Below are 16,579 nucleotides of genomic sequence, written 5' to 3'. Positions count from 1 at the left end.
CCATGTGTGGGGGGTGGGGAGTCTTTCCCGTCCACTCCTTCTCCAGGTTAACACCATCCCATTTGTGATCCTTACCTGACATTCACATTTAACACGCTCAAGGATCAAGTTCTGTGCCCTGTAATGTGGAATCTCAACCACTCATATCTAAACCAAAAGTATCCCGTTATTTTACAAGTTGGCATTCTTTTAAACATTCTTCTTCCTCATTTTAGCCTCCTTCTGAAGAAATAAAAACAGGTGAGGATGAAGATGAGGAAGATAATGATGCTTTACTGAAGGAAAATGAAAGTAAGAATTGAATTTTCTTGGCTATTTTACAAAATTGGAAAAGATTGGGGTTCTTTGTTGAGAGGTACGTTATTTGATCTACTTCTCAACCTCTACCATTTATCTCTGCTATTTCTTATAGTGAGGAATTTTAAACATTGCTTGACAACTTTTAAAATATTATACTTTATGCAATAAAATTTGGAAGGGATGGGAAGGAAAGTACTTAGATTTGAAGGTGACTCACCTGTTTGTTAATGGCTGGGGGGGTTAGAAGAGAGCACCTGCTTTCAGGGGAGGCCTTCATAATTACAACAGAGCCAACAGCTTTAGTTTTAAAAGTATTGACACCTAGTGATCATGACTATAAGAACAATATTCACCCCATGAAAAATATAGAAAGGAATTTTTACTTTTAAAATAAAGCTTATGAAAGGTAATTAGTATTTCAGTGGCCCTGTTTCTTCCCTGTTCTGTTGTATATTTTGAATTGTACATGTCCTCACGCTTTGTACATAATTTACATCTCCTCTGTTTTCTAGGCCCTGATGTTCGCCGAGACAAACCTGTAACAGGGGAACAAATAGAGGTGTTTGCCAGTAAACTGGGTGAGCAATGGAAGATCCTGGCTCCCTATTTGGAAATGAAAGACTCAGAAATTAGACAAATTGAGTGTGACAGCGAAGACATGAAGATGAGAGCTAAGCAGCTACTGGTCGCCTGGCAAGATCAAGAGGGAGTACATGCAACACCTGAGAATCTGATGAACGCACTGAATAAGTCCGGATTAAGTGACCTTGCAGAAAGTCTAACTAATGACAATGAGACAAATAGTTAGCTTCTTTCTTTCTTTCTTTCTTTTATTAAAACTGTGATAAGATTTTGTTACCAAGCAGCATTTGATAAGAGGTCCAATGGTTTTGGTAAACAATAAACATTTTTATAACAGTTGTTGTACAGTTGGCTGGTGCTCCACGAACAACAGAAGGCGTATTGGCTCTTGATAACTGACCTCAGGGTTTCAGGCGAAGGGAGTAGGTTGAGAAAATGGACAAAATAAAGCGACCTCAAGGTCACATATTTTTTGTTAAAATACTTATAATGAAGTCAGTAAGCAATATTTAGGGAGCATGGTGTTTCCTAAGATACACTATGCCAACTTCATTTCCTACATGCCATTAATAGTTACAAAATTTAACTTGCTGTTCTAAAAATCCCAGAATGACTTTCTGAAACATGACTGCTCTAGTCTTTCTTATTTATGCTTTAAAGCAGAGGATCAGTAAACACTGGCCCATTTCCCACCTGTTTTTACAAGTAAAATTTTATCAGCACACAGCTCTGATTTAAGTATCTATGGCTCCTTTCATGCTACAACAGCAGAGTTAAGAAGCTGTGACAACGACTGTGGCCTGCGGAACTTAAAATATTTACTATCCACCCCACCCATTACAGAAAATGTTTGCCAGCCCCCAACTTGAAAAAAAACAGGGTGAAGTCTAAAATCCTAAGTCCTTAAATAGGGAGACATACTTCCAGGATTGATGTGAAGTTTGAGATATAGGTGAAAGCTATCTATAAACAGCAAAGCACTATGTAATAATGGCTGGAGACAGTACCATCTACTTTTCCCATTCCCACATAAGCATAATTACCCTGTAGGGCTCTAACATTAGGTTATCATTGTATGTTTTGTATCCTGAAAGGCTACTAAGTGCGTAATACACCTAAGTGCTTATTACACCATAAATGTTCTTGCTTGGACTTAACTTCACTGGCTAGTCCAGCAGTGATACACCACAGCTCTAATATCAAAAGGGCCTCAGTGCTCATGGCACAGCATATAAGGCACACAAAAATCAAGACATTTTCTTGATCACTCTCCCTTCTCAAAGACCTTATATGCAAGGCTGAACTCAAATAGCCTTAGTAGTTTAAAATACTGGTATAAGTCCAATTTCTTAAAAAAAAAAAATCTTTGGAATAATGCTTATTTGGGTCAAATAAAATGAAATCCATCTTTAAAACAAGGAATTACAATTTTAAAAATCTTAACTCCATACAAGACATACACTGTTCTAAACCTACCTCATCTACTAGCTACAGCATCCTGCAAGTCAGAAATCAATTCTAATCGCTAAATTTATGTCCTCAAAATTGTTCAGACCAAGTAAGACCATAAGTAAAAAATGCAGAGTCACAAGCATCATAGCAATATCTAAGAATCATTACACTTCTTATGGTCTCCTCTTCCTTATTCTATTCTGCACCCTCCGCCAAGGCGAAGGGAATAATGATTGCCAGTAATCACCACTTAGCTGAAGAAGCTATTTACAAATAAGTTTCCCTGAAATGCTTATTTTATCTCCTAGGGTTCTCAGGTTTTATCACATTGTTCAAAGTTGAGAGGAAATTGGCCATTATTCTCTAGGAATTTAATAGTTACTGGTGCTATGCTCTGCAGAGCATGAAAACAGGGTTAAGAGAGGTGATTTCATGATAATCCCCCAAGCTTCATTTTATATACCTAACTCAAAATCAGAGACAAATGAGCTAATTTCCTATCCTCTGTCTAGCAATCAAGGCTCTTGAAACAAAGATGAGGAATTAGAATATATTAAAATGTAAGAAACCTACCATACTGAAACACCACTTACTCTTGGTACTTTTACCATCACTTTAAAAATCATTGCTATTATTCAATTCTGAGATACACATTAAGATTTTGGGAACAGACGAGTAAAAAACTGAGCCAAAGAAAAGACAGACCAATAAACATCGTTGCATTCAGCATCCAAAGAACTCCGTTACTTTTACAACTTTATATTTCTTTTAAACAGAACATAATGTGAGGCAGAAGAGATAACATTTTTAAATGGATGCTTAACAGCAGAGTAAAACTAACAACCTGCAGCAACTGTGTGATATTAAATATACCTAAACTTAACCCAAGCTCCAACACTCAGTAGACAAAAGACTTGAGGTCAGAAGCTGTTAGTCCCTCTTTTTTTTTTTTATTAAATATCCTCATTTTCTAAAAATAAGCAATGAGAGCTTGTCAACTTTTTAAGGTTGATTACTACAAAACCATTGCAAAGTTAAATATACAAACCATAGTACATCAGAGAGACACAATAATGAATGTATAATCAAATGTACTATTACTGATCACAATTTATTTTAAAGTCATGAAAAGCCAGCAACAGTCAGGCTGGACAAATACTTGATTGTACCCATGTTTCCATGGGATGTGGGCAGCAGCACTGAGTAACACAATGAGAGCAACACTTCCTTCCTTTCCACCTTCCTGGCAAAATTTTTGTTAGATAAGGCAAAGGATGGGCAGCTATGAATCACCGGTGGTTTGAACCATGCAAGAACAACAACAACAAAGAGAGTAATAGGTGTGCAATAAACATCTAATTGCTGAATCCTGGGCTGAAAAAGGCAGGGAGAAAAAATTTATCACAGAAGGTAATGGCTGAAAGGCATTTCAAATCAGAATTTTTAAAAATTAATGCAAGAAATAAGCTTTTTAAAAATGTCTTCCTGCAACCACACAGTCCAAAGGCAATTTTTTTTCTGTAATTTTTAGTTTGATCCACAAAGTGGTCTGCTTCACCCTCTTTTGTTCCACATGAGAGGGGAAACACATAAAACCACCTAAATATCTTCCTCTACAGCTCTGAATTATAGAAATGATCAACAAGTAACATTTATTTCACACCTAAACATAAATAGCTAAAATGAAGATTACTGTTCACTTTCCTCTTCCATTACTTCAACTCTGCGAGGCCCATAGAGTAAAACATATGCTATGTGCCAGTCTCCACCACCAGAAAGCCGTAAGATATCCTCTGGTGTCACGATGCTGACTTTATCATCATCAAACTTAATCCATTCATCTAAAGAACAAGAGAAGAAAATGAAATATCATACATGTTTTCTCAGTTCCATTTCAAAAAAGGTACTGAGTAATTTTATGCACAGCAGTATTCCATCTGCCATACTATCATTTTTCAAAGTGTGGTCCAGGGACTACTCAGGTTTCAAGACCATTTCAGGGGTACCATGAAGGTCACAATTTTTTTTATATCACTACTGAAGTATTATTTGCCTTTTTCCCTCATTCTCTCAAGTGTGCTTTGGAATTTTCCAGAAGTCATAGGATGTGTGATAAAGCAAGAGACTGAATGCAGAAACAGGTGTCTCCTATTAAGCCAGACAAAGCAGACCTACAAAAACAAATCCATACTATTTCTTGCTATTTTTTTGTTTTGGAAAATACTGTTATCTTTGTTATTTATGTAATGGGTTTATTACTGTCAGTTTCCAATGAGTTAATTTCTCAGTTTTAATCTCTATTATAGTAAATCCTCACAAACAAAAGCTCTTTGTGGACCTCAACAATTAAGAATGTAAAAGAGTTCTGAGACCAAAAAGTTTGAAAACCACTGTGCAAAAAATTTGTACTAAGTAAACTGTTAAATTAACTATTGGGAAAGAAAAAAAAAAAAACAATCCTCACCTTGTTTCCTTTTCACCCATGATACATAATGGCCTGAAGAGCTAGACCTTCCCTGATGTGTTAACACTGCTTGTAAGTCATAGTATCCACAATTATTGGAGCCAATGTCTGAAGAAAGATGTAAATCCAACAATATTAGATAATGAAGAGACGTGATTTCTCCAGCTAGGTAACAATAGGTTAGCCTATTATTAGAATTCAATAAGATACTACAGTTCAAAGTTAAGGATTTATGGAAGATATTTTAAGATGTATGATATTATTCATAGAACTACATCCTAAAAAGACTGATTTTTACTGTGTGTCTAATTAAGGTAAATTGTATTTTAAAAATCTGACTTTCTGGGGCACCTGGGTGGCTCAGATGGTTAAGTGTCTGCCTTCGGCTCAGGTCATGATCCCAGGGTACTGAGACTGAGCCCCACATCGGGCTCCCGGCTCAGCAGGGAGCCTGCTTCTCCCTCTCCCTCTGCCTCTCTATCTAATGAATAAATTTTAAAAAATCTTTAATTAAAAAAATGATTCTTTTTAAAAAAGCATATCTGAAAAAAAATAGAGAAGTGCCAAGACAATAATTTTACCTTAAACACACACACACAGTAACTCAATTGAAATGATTTTTTTTCCACTTACCATCAGCAAAAGAAAAAGGCTCATATTTAACTTCTTTCTGGGGACTACTCTTTTTGTCACTCTGAGAGGAAAAAAAATTAATTTTAAATCATGATACTGGAAATAAAATTTGTATTCTATTCAATAAATATTCTTTCCACAAATATTTAGTGACTACAATACAAAACACTACCTTACAAATTACTAAAACAATATAACTATAGTTAACACAAAACTGTAAACCCAAAGGAGCTATACTTCAACAATATACAATCTTGTATGCACAGTAACAGACCCTCTAATTCTAGGACCAACTATAAGCCTCTAAACCTACAGCATATCAGTGAATATAAGAGTACAAACAATGCTCTAGGGTAGGAAAGGAAAACCCAATTCTATATTTTTACCAAAATCCTATCAAACCACATAGGATTAAAAAAAAAAAAAGATACCTCAATGAAACAGAAAAGTGGAATTACTGCAACTAACATTAAACCTACTAAGACATGGCCACCTGCTCAAATGAACTGAATGAACTTAGCTTAAATGAGCTGAAATATTTAATTCAGCAAATATTTACCTAATATTGAAAGAGATGATTCACTATTTTAGACAAAGATCTTTGGTGGGAATTCCCTGCCTCAACCCATTTCAGTGTGTAATACAAAAAAATTAAACTTATCTAGGCATATGGGCACAAAGTTCTTGAAAACTATAATGGTAATGAACACAATGCAAGTAGTTTAAAGATCACTAGAGTGACAAGAAGTCAAAGGCTCCCACAACAAAAAAATGGCAATTAAGTCAACCATTCCTTTTTGTATTAAAATTTGACACCTAGAGTAACCATAGAAAAAGGCATACAAAGAAAAAGATCTTTAAAAAATTGTAGATAAGTCAAATTAGAATTCTATTATATGTTCAATAACCTAGAAGGCAATAAAAAGAAGTGAAAAACAGAACAAAGAGAAAGCAAAATATAACACAATTAACTAACAAATCAACTTACATTAAATGTAAATGGTCTAAATAAAGCAATAAGAGATTAACAGTGTATTAAAAAACACGACCAACTCTATGCTGTCTATAAGAAACTCTTCAAATATAATACAGGCAAATTTAAAGTAAAAGAATACAAAAAGACATCATGCAAACATTAACAAAAACAAAGCAGCATTGGCAATAGTATCAGAAAAGAAGACTTCAGAGTAAAGAAAACTACCAGGGACAGAGAGGGACGCTGCATAACATAAAACGGTCACTCCAGTGCTCGCTTCAGCAGCACATATAATAAAAGGGTCACTCCACTTAAGAATACTTAGCAATCCTAGGGCACCTGGGTGGCTCAGTTGGTTAAGCAACTGCCTTCAGCTCAGGTCATGATCCTGGAGTCCCAGGATCGAGTCCCACATCAGGCTCCCTGCTCTGTGGGGAGTCTGCTTCTCCCTCTGACCCTCTTCCCTCTCGTGCTCTCTATCTCTCATTCTCTCTCTCTCAAATAAATAAAATAAAATCTTAAAAAAAAAAAAAAGAATACTTAGCAATCCTAAAGGTGTATGCACCAAATAACAGAGCTACAAAACATGAAAAGCAAAAGTGGACAGAACTGAATGGAGAAACACATAAAACCACAATTTTAGCTTCCTCACTCCTCTCACAAAAACTGATAGAACTAGACAGAAAAACAGCATGGGTTACAGGAACATGCAACACCACCATCAACCAACTGGATCTAATCAACATCTACAGAACATTCATTCCATTCAACAACCATAAAATGCAATTTTTTTTCCAAGTACCCACAGAACATATACCAAGATATATCACATCCTAAGCCATAAAGCAAACTTCAAATTTAAAGGAATTTAAATCACACAAGTGTGTTCTCTCACAATGAAATCAAACTAGAAGCAGTAACAGCAAGATAATAAATTTCCAAATATTTGGAAACTAAACAAGACACTTCTAAATAATCCAAATTCAAAGAGAAGTCCCATGGGAGATTTTTTTTTTTTAAATACAAGGAATAGAGAGGTGTCTGGGTGGCTCAGTTGGTTAAGCATCTGCCTTCAGCTCAAGTCCTGATCCAAGTGGGGAATCTGTTTCTTCCTCTCCCTCAGCCCCTCCCCAACCCCTGGTCATGCTCTCACTCTTGTGCTCTCTCTCCATCTCAAATAAATAAAACCTTTAAAAAAAAAAATTACAAGGAACAGAATGAAAATGAAAATACAATATAACAATTTGTAGGACAGAGTAAAAGCACTGCTGAGAGAGAATGTATAGCACTAAATGCATACATTAGGGAAAAGTTTGAAGTCAAAAATCTAAGCTCCCACAATTTAAGAACTAGAAAAAGGAGAACAAAATAAACCCCAAACAAGCAGAAGAGTAGAAATCATTAATATTACAGAAAAAGAGAAAAATCCATTTAGCCAGTTCTTTGAAAAGATCATAAAACTGACAATCCTCTAACAAGACAAAGGAAAAAAAAAAAAAAGACAAATTACCAATATCAGGAATGAAACAGGGGACAGATATTACAGACCCTGCAGACATCAAAAATAAATAAATAATACAAGGAACAACTCTACAACACAAAATTGACAAGCTAGATAAAACAGATCAATTCCATGAAAACAAAGTACCAAAACAAACCTAATATGAAATACATCATTTGAATAGCCCATAACTACAAAGGAAGTCAAATATTTAATTTAAAAATGCCTGGAAAAAAATCTCCAGGCTGCTTTTTTTCTACCAATGTTCTACCAAACCTTTAAAAAAGAATTAACACTAATTCTACAATATCTTTCAAAAAATAAAAGAAAAAAAGAAACAGTTAATAAACCAGTTCAGCAAAGATCAATATACAAAAATCAATTACAAAGAATAATCTAAAAATGAAATTAAGAAAGCAATGCCATTTACTCAAACATCAAAAAAGAATAAAATACTTAAGAATAAAGTTAGCCAAAGTATAAGATTTATATACTATAAACTATAAAACATTGTTAAAAAATTAATTAAGATACAAATAAATACAAAGACATCAAGTTCATGGACTGCCGAGACTTAATGCTGTTAAAATAGCAATCCTTTCCAAATTATCTACAGATTCACTGCAATCCTATCAAAATTCCAATTGTTTTTTTTGAAGTAATACATAAGCTGATCCTAAAAAAATGGAAATACAAGGCATTCATAAGAGCCAAAACAATCTTGAAAAGAAGAACAGCTGAAAGGCTCATACTTTGTTACATCCTTACTACAAAATTACAGTAATCAAGACTGTGGTACTGGCATAAGGACAGACATAAAGACCTGTGGAATAAAACAGAGTCCAGATATATAGATCTCTATAGTCAACTGATTTTCTGCAAGGGTACCAAGACCATTCAGTGGGCAAAGAACAGGATATTCACACGCAATAGAATGAATTTGGATATGCACCTCATCCCACACACAAAAATTAACCCAAAACAGATCAAAAACCAGGGAAGAACTAAATGGGAAGAACTAAAACTTTAAAACTCTTATAAGAGAAACAGACATAAATCTTTGTGGCCTTTGACTAGGCAATGGTTTGTTAGATAAGACACCAAAAGAACAACCAAAGAAAAATACACTGGATTACCTAAAAATTAAAAACTTTTCCTCTGCAAAAGACCCTAAAAAAGATGAAAAGATAAAGACAAAGGCAAGGAGAAAATATATGATAGCCATGTATCTGACAAAGGATTAGTATTTATAATATAAAGAACTCTCAAAATTCAAGAGTGAAAAATAGCACAATTAGAAAATGAATAGACAAGAAGAAACATTTCACCAAAGAGGATATACAAATGGCAAATAAATACATGGAGACACACTCAACATTATTAGCCATTAGGAAAAAGCAAATTAAAAACCACAGTGAGATATCACTGCAAACCTATCAAATGGCTAAAATAGGGCACCTGGGTGGCTCAGATGGTTAAGCCTTCAGCTCAGGTCATGATCCCAGAGTCCTGGGATCGGGTCCCGCATCGGGCTCCCTGCTCCTTGGGAGCCTGCTTCTCCCTCTGCCTCTCTCTCTGTCTCTCATGAATAAATAAATAAAATCTTTAAAAAAAAACAAACAAAAAACAAAAAAAAACAAATGGCTAAAATAAAGAATACTGACATCACCAAATTCTAGCAAGAATGCACAAAGTGGATCAGTCATATACTGCTAATGAGCATTTAAAATGGTATAGTCCCTATGGAAAACCTTTGACAGTTTCTTTAAAAATTAAATATACTACTATCATGCAATCTAGCAATTATACTACTGGGTATTTATTTCCAGAGAAATGAAAAGTTATGTGTACACTAAAACTGGTACATGAGGGGCACCTGGGTGACTCAGTCGGTTAAGCATCTGCCTTCGGCTTAGGTCATGATCCCAGGGTCCTGGGATCGAGTCCCACATCAGGCTCCCTGCTCAGCAGGGAGTTTGCTTCTCCCTCTCTCTCTGCCCCTCCCCCTGGCTCATGCTTTTTCTCTCAGATGATAAAAAATCTTTAAAAAAAAAAATGGTACATGAATACATATAGCAACTTTATTCAAAATAAATGAAACTAGAAACAATCCAGCTGTCCTTCAATAGCTGAATGGTTGAGCAAAATATGGTATATGAATAATGGAATACTATTTAGCAACAAAAAAGAAGGAACTACTGCTATACAAAATAACCTGGACTAATTTCCTGAGAATTATGTATGCTGAGAAAAGAAAATCCCAAAAAGTTATATATGATAGGATTCCATTTATACAGTATATATATAGTATATGTATAATAGAGTATTATATATATATATATTCCATTTCATGTCTTAAAATGACAAAACTACAGAAATGGAGAAACAGGTTAACAGTTGCTAGGAACTGAAGAGGAGGCAGGGGCCAAAGGAAAGTGGGTTTGTCTACAAAGGGGCAGTATGTGGAATTTTTGTAGTGATGAGAATGTACTGTATCTAGACCGCATCAAAGTCAATATCCAAGTTGTGATACTGTGTTATTATTTTGCAAGCTATTACCACAGGGGAAACTTGGTAAAAGGTACCTGGATCTCTTCATATTATTTCTTTTTTTTTTAAAGATTTTATTTATTTGACAGAGAGAGAGAGAGAGTGCACTCACAAGCAGGGGGAGTGGCAGGCAGGGGGAGGAGAAGCAGGGAGCTGAGCAGGGAGCCTGATGCGGGGCTCAATCCCAGGACACTGGGATTACAACCTGAACAGAAGGCAGTCACTTAATGCACTGAGCCACCCAGATGCCCCTCTTCATATTATTTCTTATAAATGCATGTGATTCTACAATTATCTCAAAATAAATTTTAATGTTTAAAAAAACTAACACACGCACTACACACACACAGTAATTTGCAGAATTTAAATCTGATATATAATATCACACTGGAAATATTTCTAGTTATCAGGAAAGATCTTTTTCATTGTGGAAAAAAATAATCCAACACAGTTCAGCTGTACCCTATCTGAACCTAAAATAATACAACTTATTAAATACAAAGTTTCCTCAGGTTGTGATTTTAGCAGTTACAGCAGGCATACAAGCAGCACTTATTAAAAGATACAATTTATCACACCAGTCAGAATGGCTAAAATTAACAAGTCAGGAAACAGATGTTGGCGGGATGTGGAGAAAGGGGAAGGCTCCTACACTGTTGGTGGGAATGCAAGCTGGTGCAGCCACTCTGGAACACAGGATGGAGGTTCCTCAAAAAGTTGAAAATAGAGCTACCCTACAACCCAGCAACAGCAATACTAGGTATTTACCCAAAGGATACAAAAAGACAGATTCGAAGGGACACGTGCATCCTGATGTTGACAGTAGCACCATCAACAATAGCCAAACTATGGAAAGAGCCCAAATGTCCATCGACTGATGAATGGATAAAGACGTGTGTACACACACACGCGAATATTACTCAACCAGCAAAAAGAACGAAATCTTGCCATTTGCAATGACATGGATGGAGCTAGAGTGTATTACACTAAGTGAAGTCAGTCAGTCAGAGAAAGACAAATACCATATGATTTCACTCATATGGAGTTTAAGAAACAAAACAGATAAACATGGGGGGGGGGGGAGAGAGAGAGAAAGGGAAATAAACAATAAAAGACTCTTAACCATACAGAACAAATGGAGAGTTGTTGGAGCAAGGCAGGTGGGGGATGGGCTAGATGGCAATGGGCATTAGAGGGGCACTTGTTATGATGAGCACTGGGTGTCGTATGTAAGTGATGAATCACTGAATTCTACTCCTGAAACCAATATTGTACTCTATGTTAACTAACTTGAATTTAAATAAAAATTAAATACAAAATTAAAAAGATACAACTTATTTGTCACTATAGGCATAGATGAGCCAATATTCTATACCACTAATTCCATCTAAAAATAGAAATAACTCCATGACTTACAAGGAAAACAATAAAATACACTGAAAAGACTAGACAACACTTTATGTGAAATGCTTTGAGGAGATAAATATAAAAGAAATATAGGCTACAGATATCCAGGAAAAAAGAAAATATTAAGCTTACTCTACCATAAAGGGCCTATTTACCATAACTAGAGTTCTTTTTCTTATGCTAAAATACACCTAAAACTTTGTATATGTGCTAAATAAAATAAAGGTTCATCCATTTTTACTAAGAGATTAACAAAGTAATTACTAAGAGATTAACAGTAATTGTTGAACACTGATTAAATCAGCAATAAGAACCTACTGTCTTTGGCTGCTGATTCACTTTTTTATCTTCTAGATCCTTAAATTTTGTTCGAAAAGAGACCATTTTCTCCTGAAGTTCTGGGGTACACAGTTCATACACATCCAACATAAGAGGAAATTTAACATCCTATATACAAACCAAAAAGAAAGAATATGTGTAAACACCCTTATAAAGGTACTTATTTAAAATATCTATCATACTTTTATAGTAGTACTTTCATAATTCAAATGAAGTTGAAAATAAAATTCATAAAAATCACTTGCAAATCTATGCAGCTGAAAACATCATAGTGCTTATTTTCAATGTGGTCCCAACTTTTTTTTTTTTTTTTTTTAAATAGCTCCATGCCCAGTGTGGGGCTTGAATTCATGACCCTAAGATCAAGAGTCGGGGGGGCACCTGGTTGGCTCAGTTGCTTAAGCATCAGCCTTCAGCTCAGGTCATGATCCCAGGAGTCCTGGGATGGAGCTCCACATCGGGCTCCCTACTCAGCGGGGAGTCTGCTTCTCCCTCTCCCTCTGCCTCCTCCTCTCCGCTGCTCATGCTCTGTCTCTGTCTCTCACTCTCTCTGTAAAATACATAAATAAAATCTTAAAAGATAAAGAGTCGCATGCTCTACTGACTGAGCCAACCAGGCACCTGGTTCTAACTTTTTAAGATTAAAAACATTTGTTTAGCTTTTTTTTCCAATTAAACCCAAGACTCTGACCACAGAAGAGTCACCAAATTTATATGACAAAAGAAGCATTTCAGAAACACAGCACAACAGTTGCTGTGAAAATAATGGATACCTAAAACTGACAATGGAATCAATTTACAAATGGGGTCACTTAATGACTTTTGTAATTCGAAATACACCTTTACAAAGAAATAATAGTGATACGGTTCAAAACTAATATTAATACATAAAGTTAACATTGTAAATACTCCAACTACATTTAACCTTATCATATGACAGTGAGTATATTTGTGTTTTTTGGGTTTTTTGGGGCTTTTTTATTTCTTATTGTTATGTTAATCCCCATATATTACATCATTAGTTTTTGATGTAACAGTAAGTATATTTGAAAGTGTATTATGAATTTCAGGTCAAGAGGATAGAATTATAGACACCTCTCCCAGGGATCACGGACTGTGGATATGTAGCAGAGCTACAGTTCTACAGAACAGCTACATCATAAGGCTGGCTCTTACTCAAGAGATTACAACTACAGCACGAGAGAGTGCAGCATGCCTCCTACCCCACACTTCCATCCTTTAAACCTGCTGGGGTCAGTATCTGTGGAGTTGAGGATCTGGTCTAGAGCAGGATTTCTGGGGAGTGGAGGGCATCCATCAGAACTAATTGGGAATCTTATGAAAAATTTTTAGGACTTCAGGTCCTACTTAATCAACTGCTAGGGGTGGGCTGGTAGTGAAAGTCAGGCATGTGTATGATTTAAAATAAAAAGGACAGGGGCGCCTGGTGGCTCAGTCAGTTACGCGTCTACCTTCAGCTCAGGTCATGATCCCAGAGTCCTAGGATCGAGTCCCACATGGGTCTCTTGCTCAGCAGAGAGCATGCTTCTCCCTCTGCCTCCTGCTCTCCCTGCTTGTGCATGCTGTCCCTCTCTCTAACAAACAAATAAAAATCTTAAAAAAAAGAACCACTTGTCTAATGTTAATAACGTCCCTACTTACAATATTTCAAAGAAAGTTTATCCCTAAAGGAAGAAAGAAACCTATTGTGAATTGGGGATTGCCGTCAAAGAATTACAATATTTTATTATACTGAAGTTCATTACTAACCTTAAGAACTTTAGCATTCACAGATTCCTTCTCTTTATAAAAAAATCGAACCATCTGAATTGTCAAGTAAGCAGGTAGTCGGCTGATCTTAGACTGAGGGGAAAGAAAATGCAAGAAATCCTATCACATGCAAATACCACAGAAGTTTTTAATGTTTGGTAAAAAAACAAAGACTGCATAAAATTAACTAACTGAAACCTTTCATCAAAATGGATTCAAATTCAAAAGGAATGCAAAACTTACAGATTTGATATATAAAGCATTTCTTTGCAATGTTGGAGACTGTTTAGTGATTTCTTCCTGAAGTCGCTAAAAAAAGAACAGAAGACCAAACGTTTTTAGTTTTAAAGTATTTTTTCTGCAATATAGAATCACACTTTTTTTAAAGTAAGCTCTACAGCCAAAGTGGGGCTTTAACTGATGACCTCGAGGATCAAGAGTTGCATGCCAGCCAGGTGCCCCTAGAATCACATTTTTAATTCTTTTAAAAATTAGTACTCCTTAATAGACAATATACGTCAATGGATTCATGCCACTGAAAAATAATTTCAATGAAGACAATGTAGGAAGGCTTTTAGATACAATTCAGTCCTTAAAAGGTATCAATTTATACTGGTGTGAACTCCTCAGAATGTAAATAATGTCTGAAGTTTTAAATTGTGACCCAAATGTTGCTCAGATTCTGAGTTTACACTGTAAAAAAGCCTTTATGGCTTCTGCCTACATACAGATTATTAGAATACTCACACAGGAGGACAATTATGAGAATGTAGGAAACCCCTGTTCTTTATCCTTTATGTATAAAAGCCTTCTAGAGCCAATTGTTCTCAAATTTGAGAAAAGTCATCACAAAGAAAACCTGTTAATCTAACAAATGTGGAAAAGCCTTTAGCCACTATACATATCTTAACCATCATGTCTGCCTTTCCATTTTTTACAGCCTATGTGACACTGAGCAAGACAGTTATCCCCTCTGGGCATCACATAGAAATGATGATAATATCTATATCATAGTGCTGTTGTGAGAACTGCATAAGTTAGTACATGTAAAAAAACATGGACAACCATTTGGCATACATTCTACATTCAATGAATTCAATAAGCTACTATTTCTAATATTAAAAAAAGCACTACTAATGTGCTCTGCTTTGTAAGAACATTAATACACAAGAAATTAGAGTTAAAAATCTACTGTTAATGTTCACTATAAGCATGTTACTTGTGTAAAAAAATTTTTTTTAATTTCCAAAAATTACTAATCTCATTACAGAAGGAATCACCATCCGTGTAGCTTTTTAACATTTAATCAAGTTTGTTCGACAGCAAAAGGGTAAAGAAATATGGAACCAAATTACTCTAGAATAATCAGAACAAATGATGATAAAGCATCTAAACAATGGGCAAGACAATACATCTCATAAATACATGCTTTTCAAGAACACATATCTGGTGTGATGTTATTCGTCAGGTAAGCTATACATATTATCACCAATCCACTATCACCTAGAAGCTCCAAGTACATTTAGTTTTTCTGGAATTTTATAAAATTATGAAGAAAAAAATATCATCCTGAAGAGTCCCTGCCAAAACATTCCATTCAATACTCTCCAATTACATTTATGTTTCATGTTCTGATGTCCTGAAATTTGCACATAATTTGTTATAGGACTCTCAGGGGTTAGCCATTATTTTTAAGCTTTTAAAATGAACTTCTCTCAAAAGCCAGTATGCCTCACTACACTCCCCCTCAGTATCACAGGACAGAGAATATTACTTTCTCTCTTTGCCTCTTATGTATTTACCAACCACTCCCCTAACTGATCTTACCCCAAGTTGTAGATGGGAACTCCCTGATGACAAATTATCTTGTTTATCAATGCACTCCCTGCCCCAATTCATTGCCTATCCTTCAAAACATGTACATATTTCCCAAACCATATCAAAGTACTAAATTAGCAAGCAAAACTTATATTTTATCAATCGGCTCATTAGAGTGCATTCTGTAGTATGAAACTGGGGAAAGAGTACTAACTGGCGAATGAGAGAATCAAGTTCTAGACACAGCTCTGTGACAAAGCAATGAAGTCACTTACATTCCAGGGCCTCAGGTGCAATACTGGTGCAAAGGCAGAGGGCCTACGTGGCCTGATTTACACAGTACAATCCCAGTTGATACCTCATCACTAATAAATTCTCATTATAATACCCTCAGAGGCCTCCTGCAAGCCTCTGGTCACAACACTTCTGTCTACCTATCAATACACAATCTTGTGTCATGTGTGTTTCTATTTAATGATAACTCTGTCTTCACAGCCAACTATACTATAACCCATCCCTAAATGAAGCTTATCTAACAAACATTATTTTCTCCTTAAGGCTTATCTAATAAACATTCACACACAGCCTTCTCAGGCTTAGAACACTAGATAGCACTTCAGCACTATGCCTGAAGGCCATTTTAAACAGCAAATCAACAAAAAGCACAAAATTGCAGAAAGTTGTGGTACTAAAATTACAGTAAAAGGACACTTGTTAACAGTATGAGTTGAAACAAGAAGGGAGAGCATCACTTTTTTGGACCTCAGGTGAGACTGTGTCTGGCAAC

The 16,579-nt window shown here is 35.6% G+C and overlaps 2 protein-coding genes across 3 annotated transcripts in view; one reads left to right on the top strand and one right to left on the bottom strand.

Annotated features, from left to right (window-relative positions):
* The window catches only part of THOC1 (THO complex subunit 1), a 53,489-nt gene extending 52,271 nt beyond the window's left edge, over positions 1 to 1,218 (top strand). Inside the window, exons 20-21 of the mRNA XM_028095954.2 lie at positions 216 to 291; positions 813 to 1,218. Coding sequence (XP_027951755.1) covers positions 216 to 291; positions 813 to 1,108 — 372 coding nt within the window. The 3' untranslated portion in view covers positions 1,109 to 1,218. The remainder of the gene's footprint in view (positions 1 to 215; positions 292 to 812) is intronic.
* Positions 1,219 to 3,426: 2,208 nt separating this feature from the next.
* USP14 (ubiquitin specific peptidase 14) overlaps positions 3,427 to 16,579 on the bottom strand; it is a 46,033-nt gene continuing 32,880 nt past the window's right edge. For both annotated transcript variants that reach the window (XM_028095960.2, XM_028095962.2), the window contains 6 exons: positions 14,218 to 14,283; positions 13,975 to 14,067; positions 12,184 to 12,312; positions 5,432 to 5,492; positions 4,799 to 4,906; positions 3,427 to 4,175 (listed from right to left, as the gene is read on the bottom strand). In XM_028095960.2, the coding sequence (XP_027951761.1) occupies positions 4,024 to 4,175; positions 4,799 to 4,906; positions 5,432 to 5,492; positions 12,184 to 12,312; positions 13,975 to 14,067; positions 14,218 to 14,283 (609 nt within the window). In that variant the 3' untranslated portion in view covers positions 3,427 to 4,023. The remainder of the gene's footprint in view (positions 4,176 to 4,798; positions 4,907 to 5,431; positions 5,493 to 12,183; positions 12,313 to 13,974; positions 14,068 to 14,217; positions 14,284 to 16,579) is intronic.

The sequence above is a fragment of the Eumetopias jubatus genome, unplaced genomic scaffold, assembly GCF_037043125.1.
Source record: "Eumetopias jubatus isolate StellerSeaLion01/CBP00866 unplaced genomic scaffold, mEumJub1_p1.0 scaffold_16, whole genome shotgun sequence".
NCBI classification, from domain to species: Eukaryota; Metazoa; Chordata; class Mammalia; order Carnivora; family Otariidae; genus Eumetopias; species Eumetopias jubatus.
Note: the sequence above shows the minus strand (reverse complement) of the source record. Positions and strands in the feature narration are given on the sequence as shown.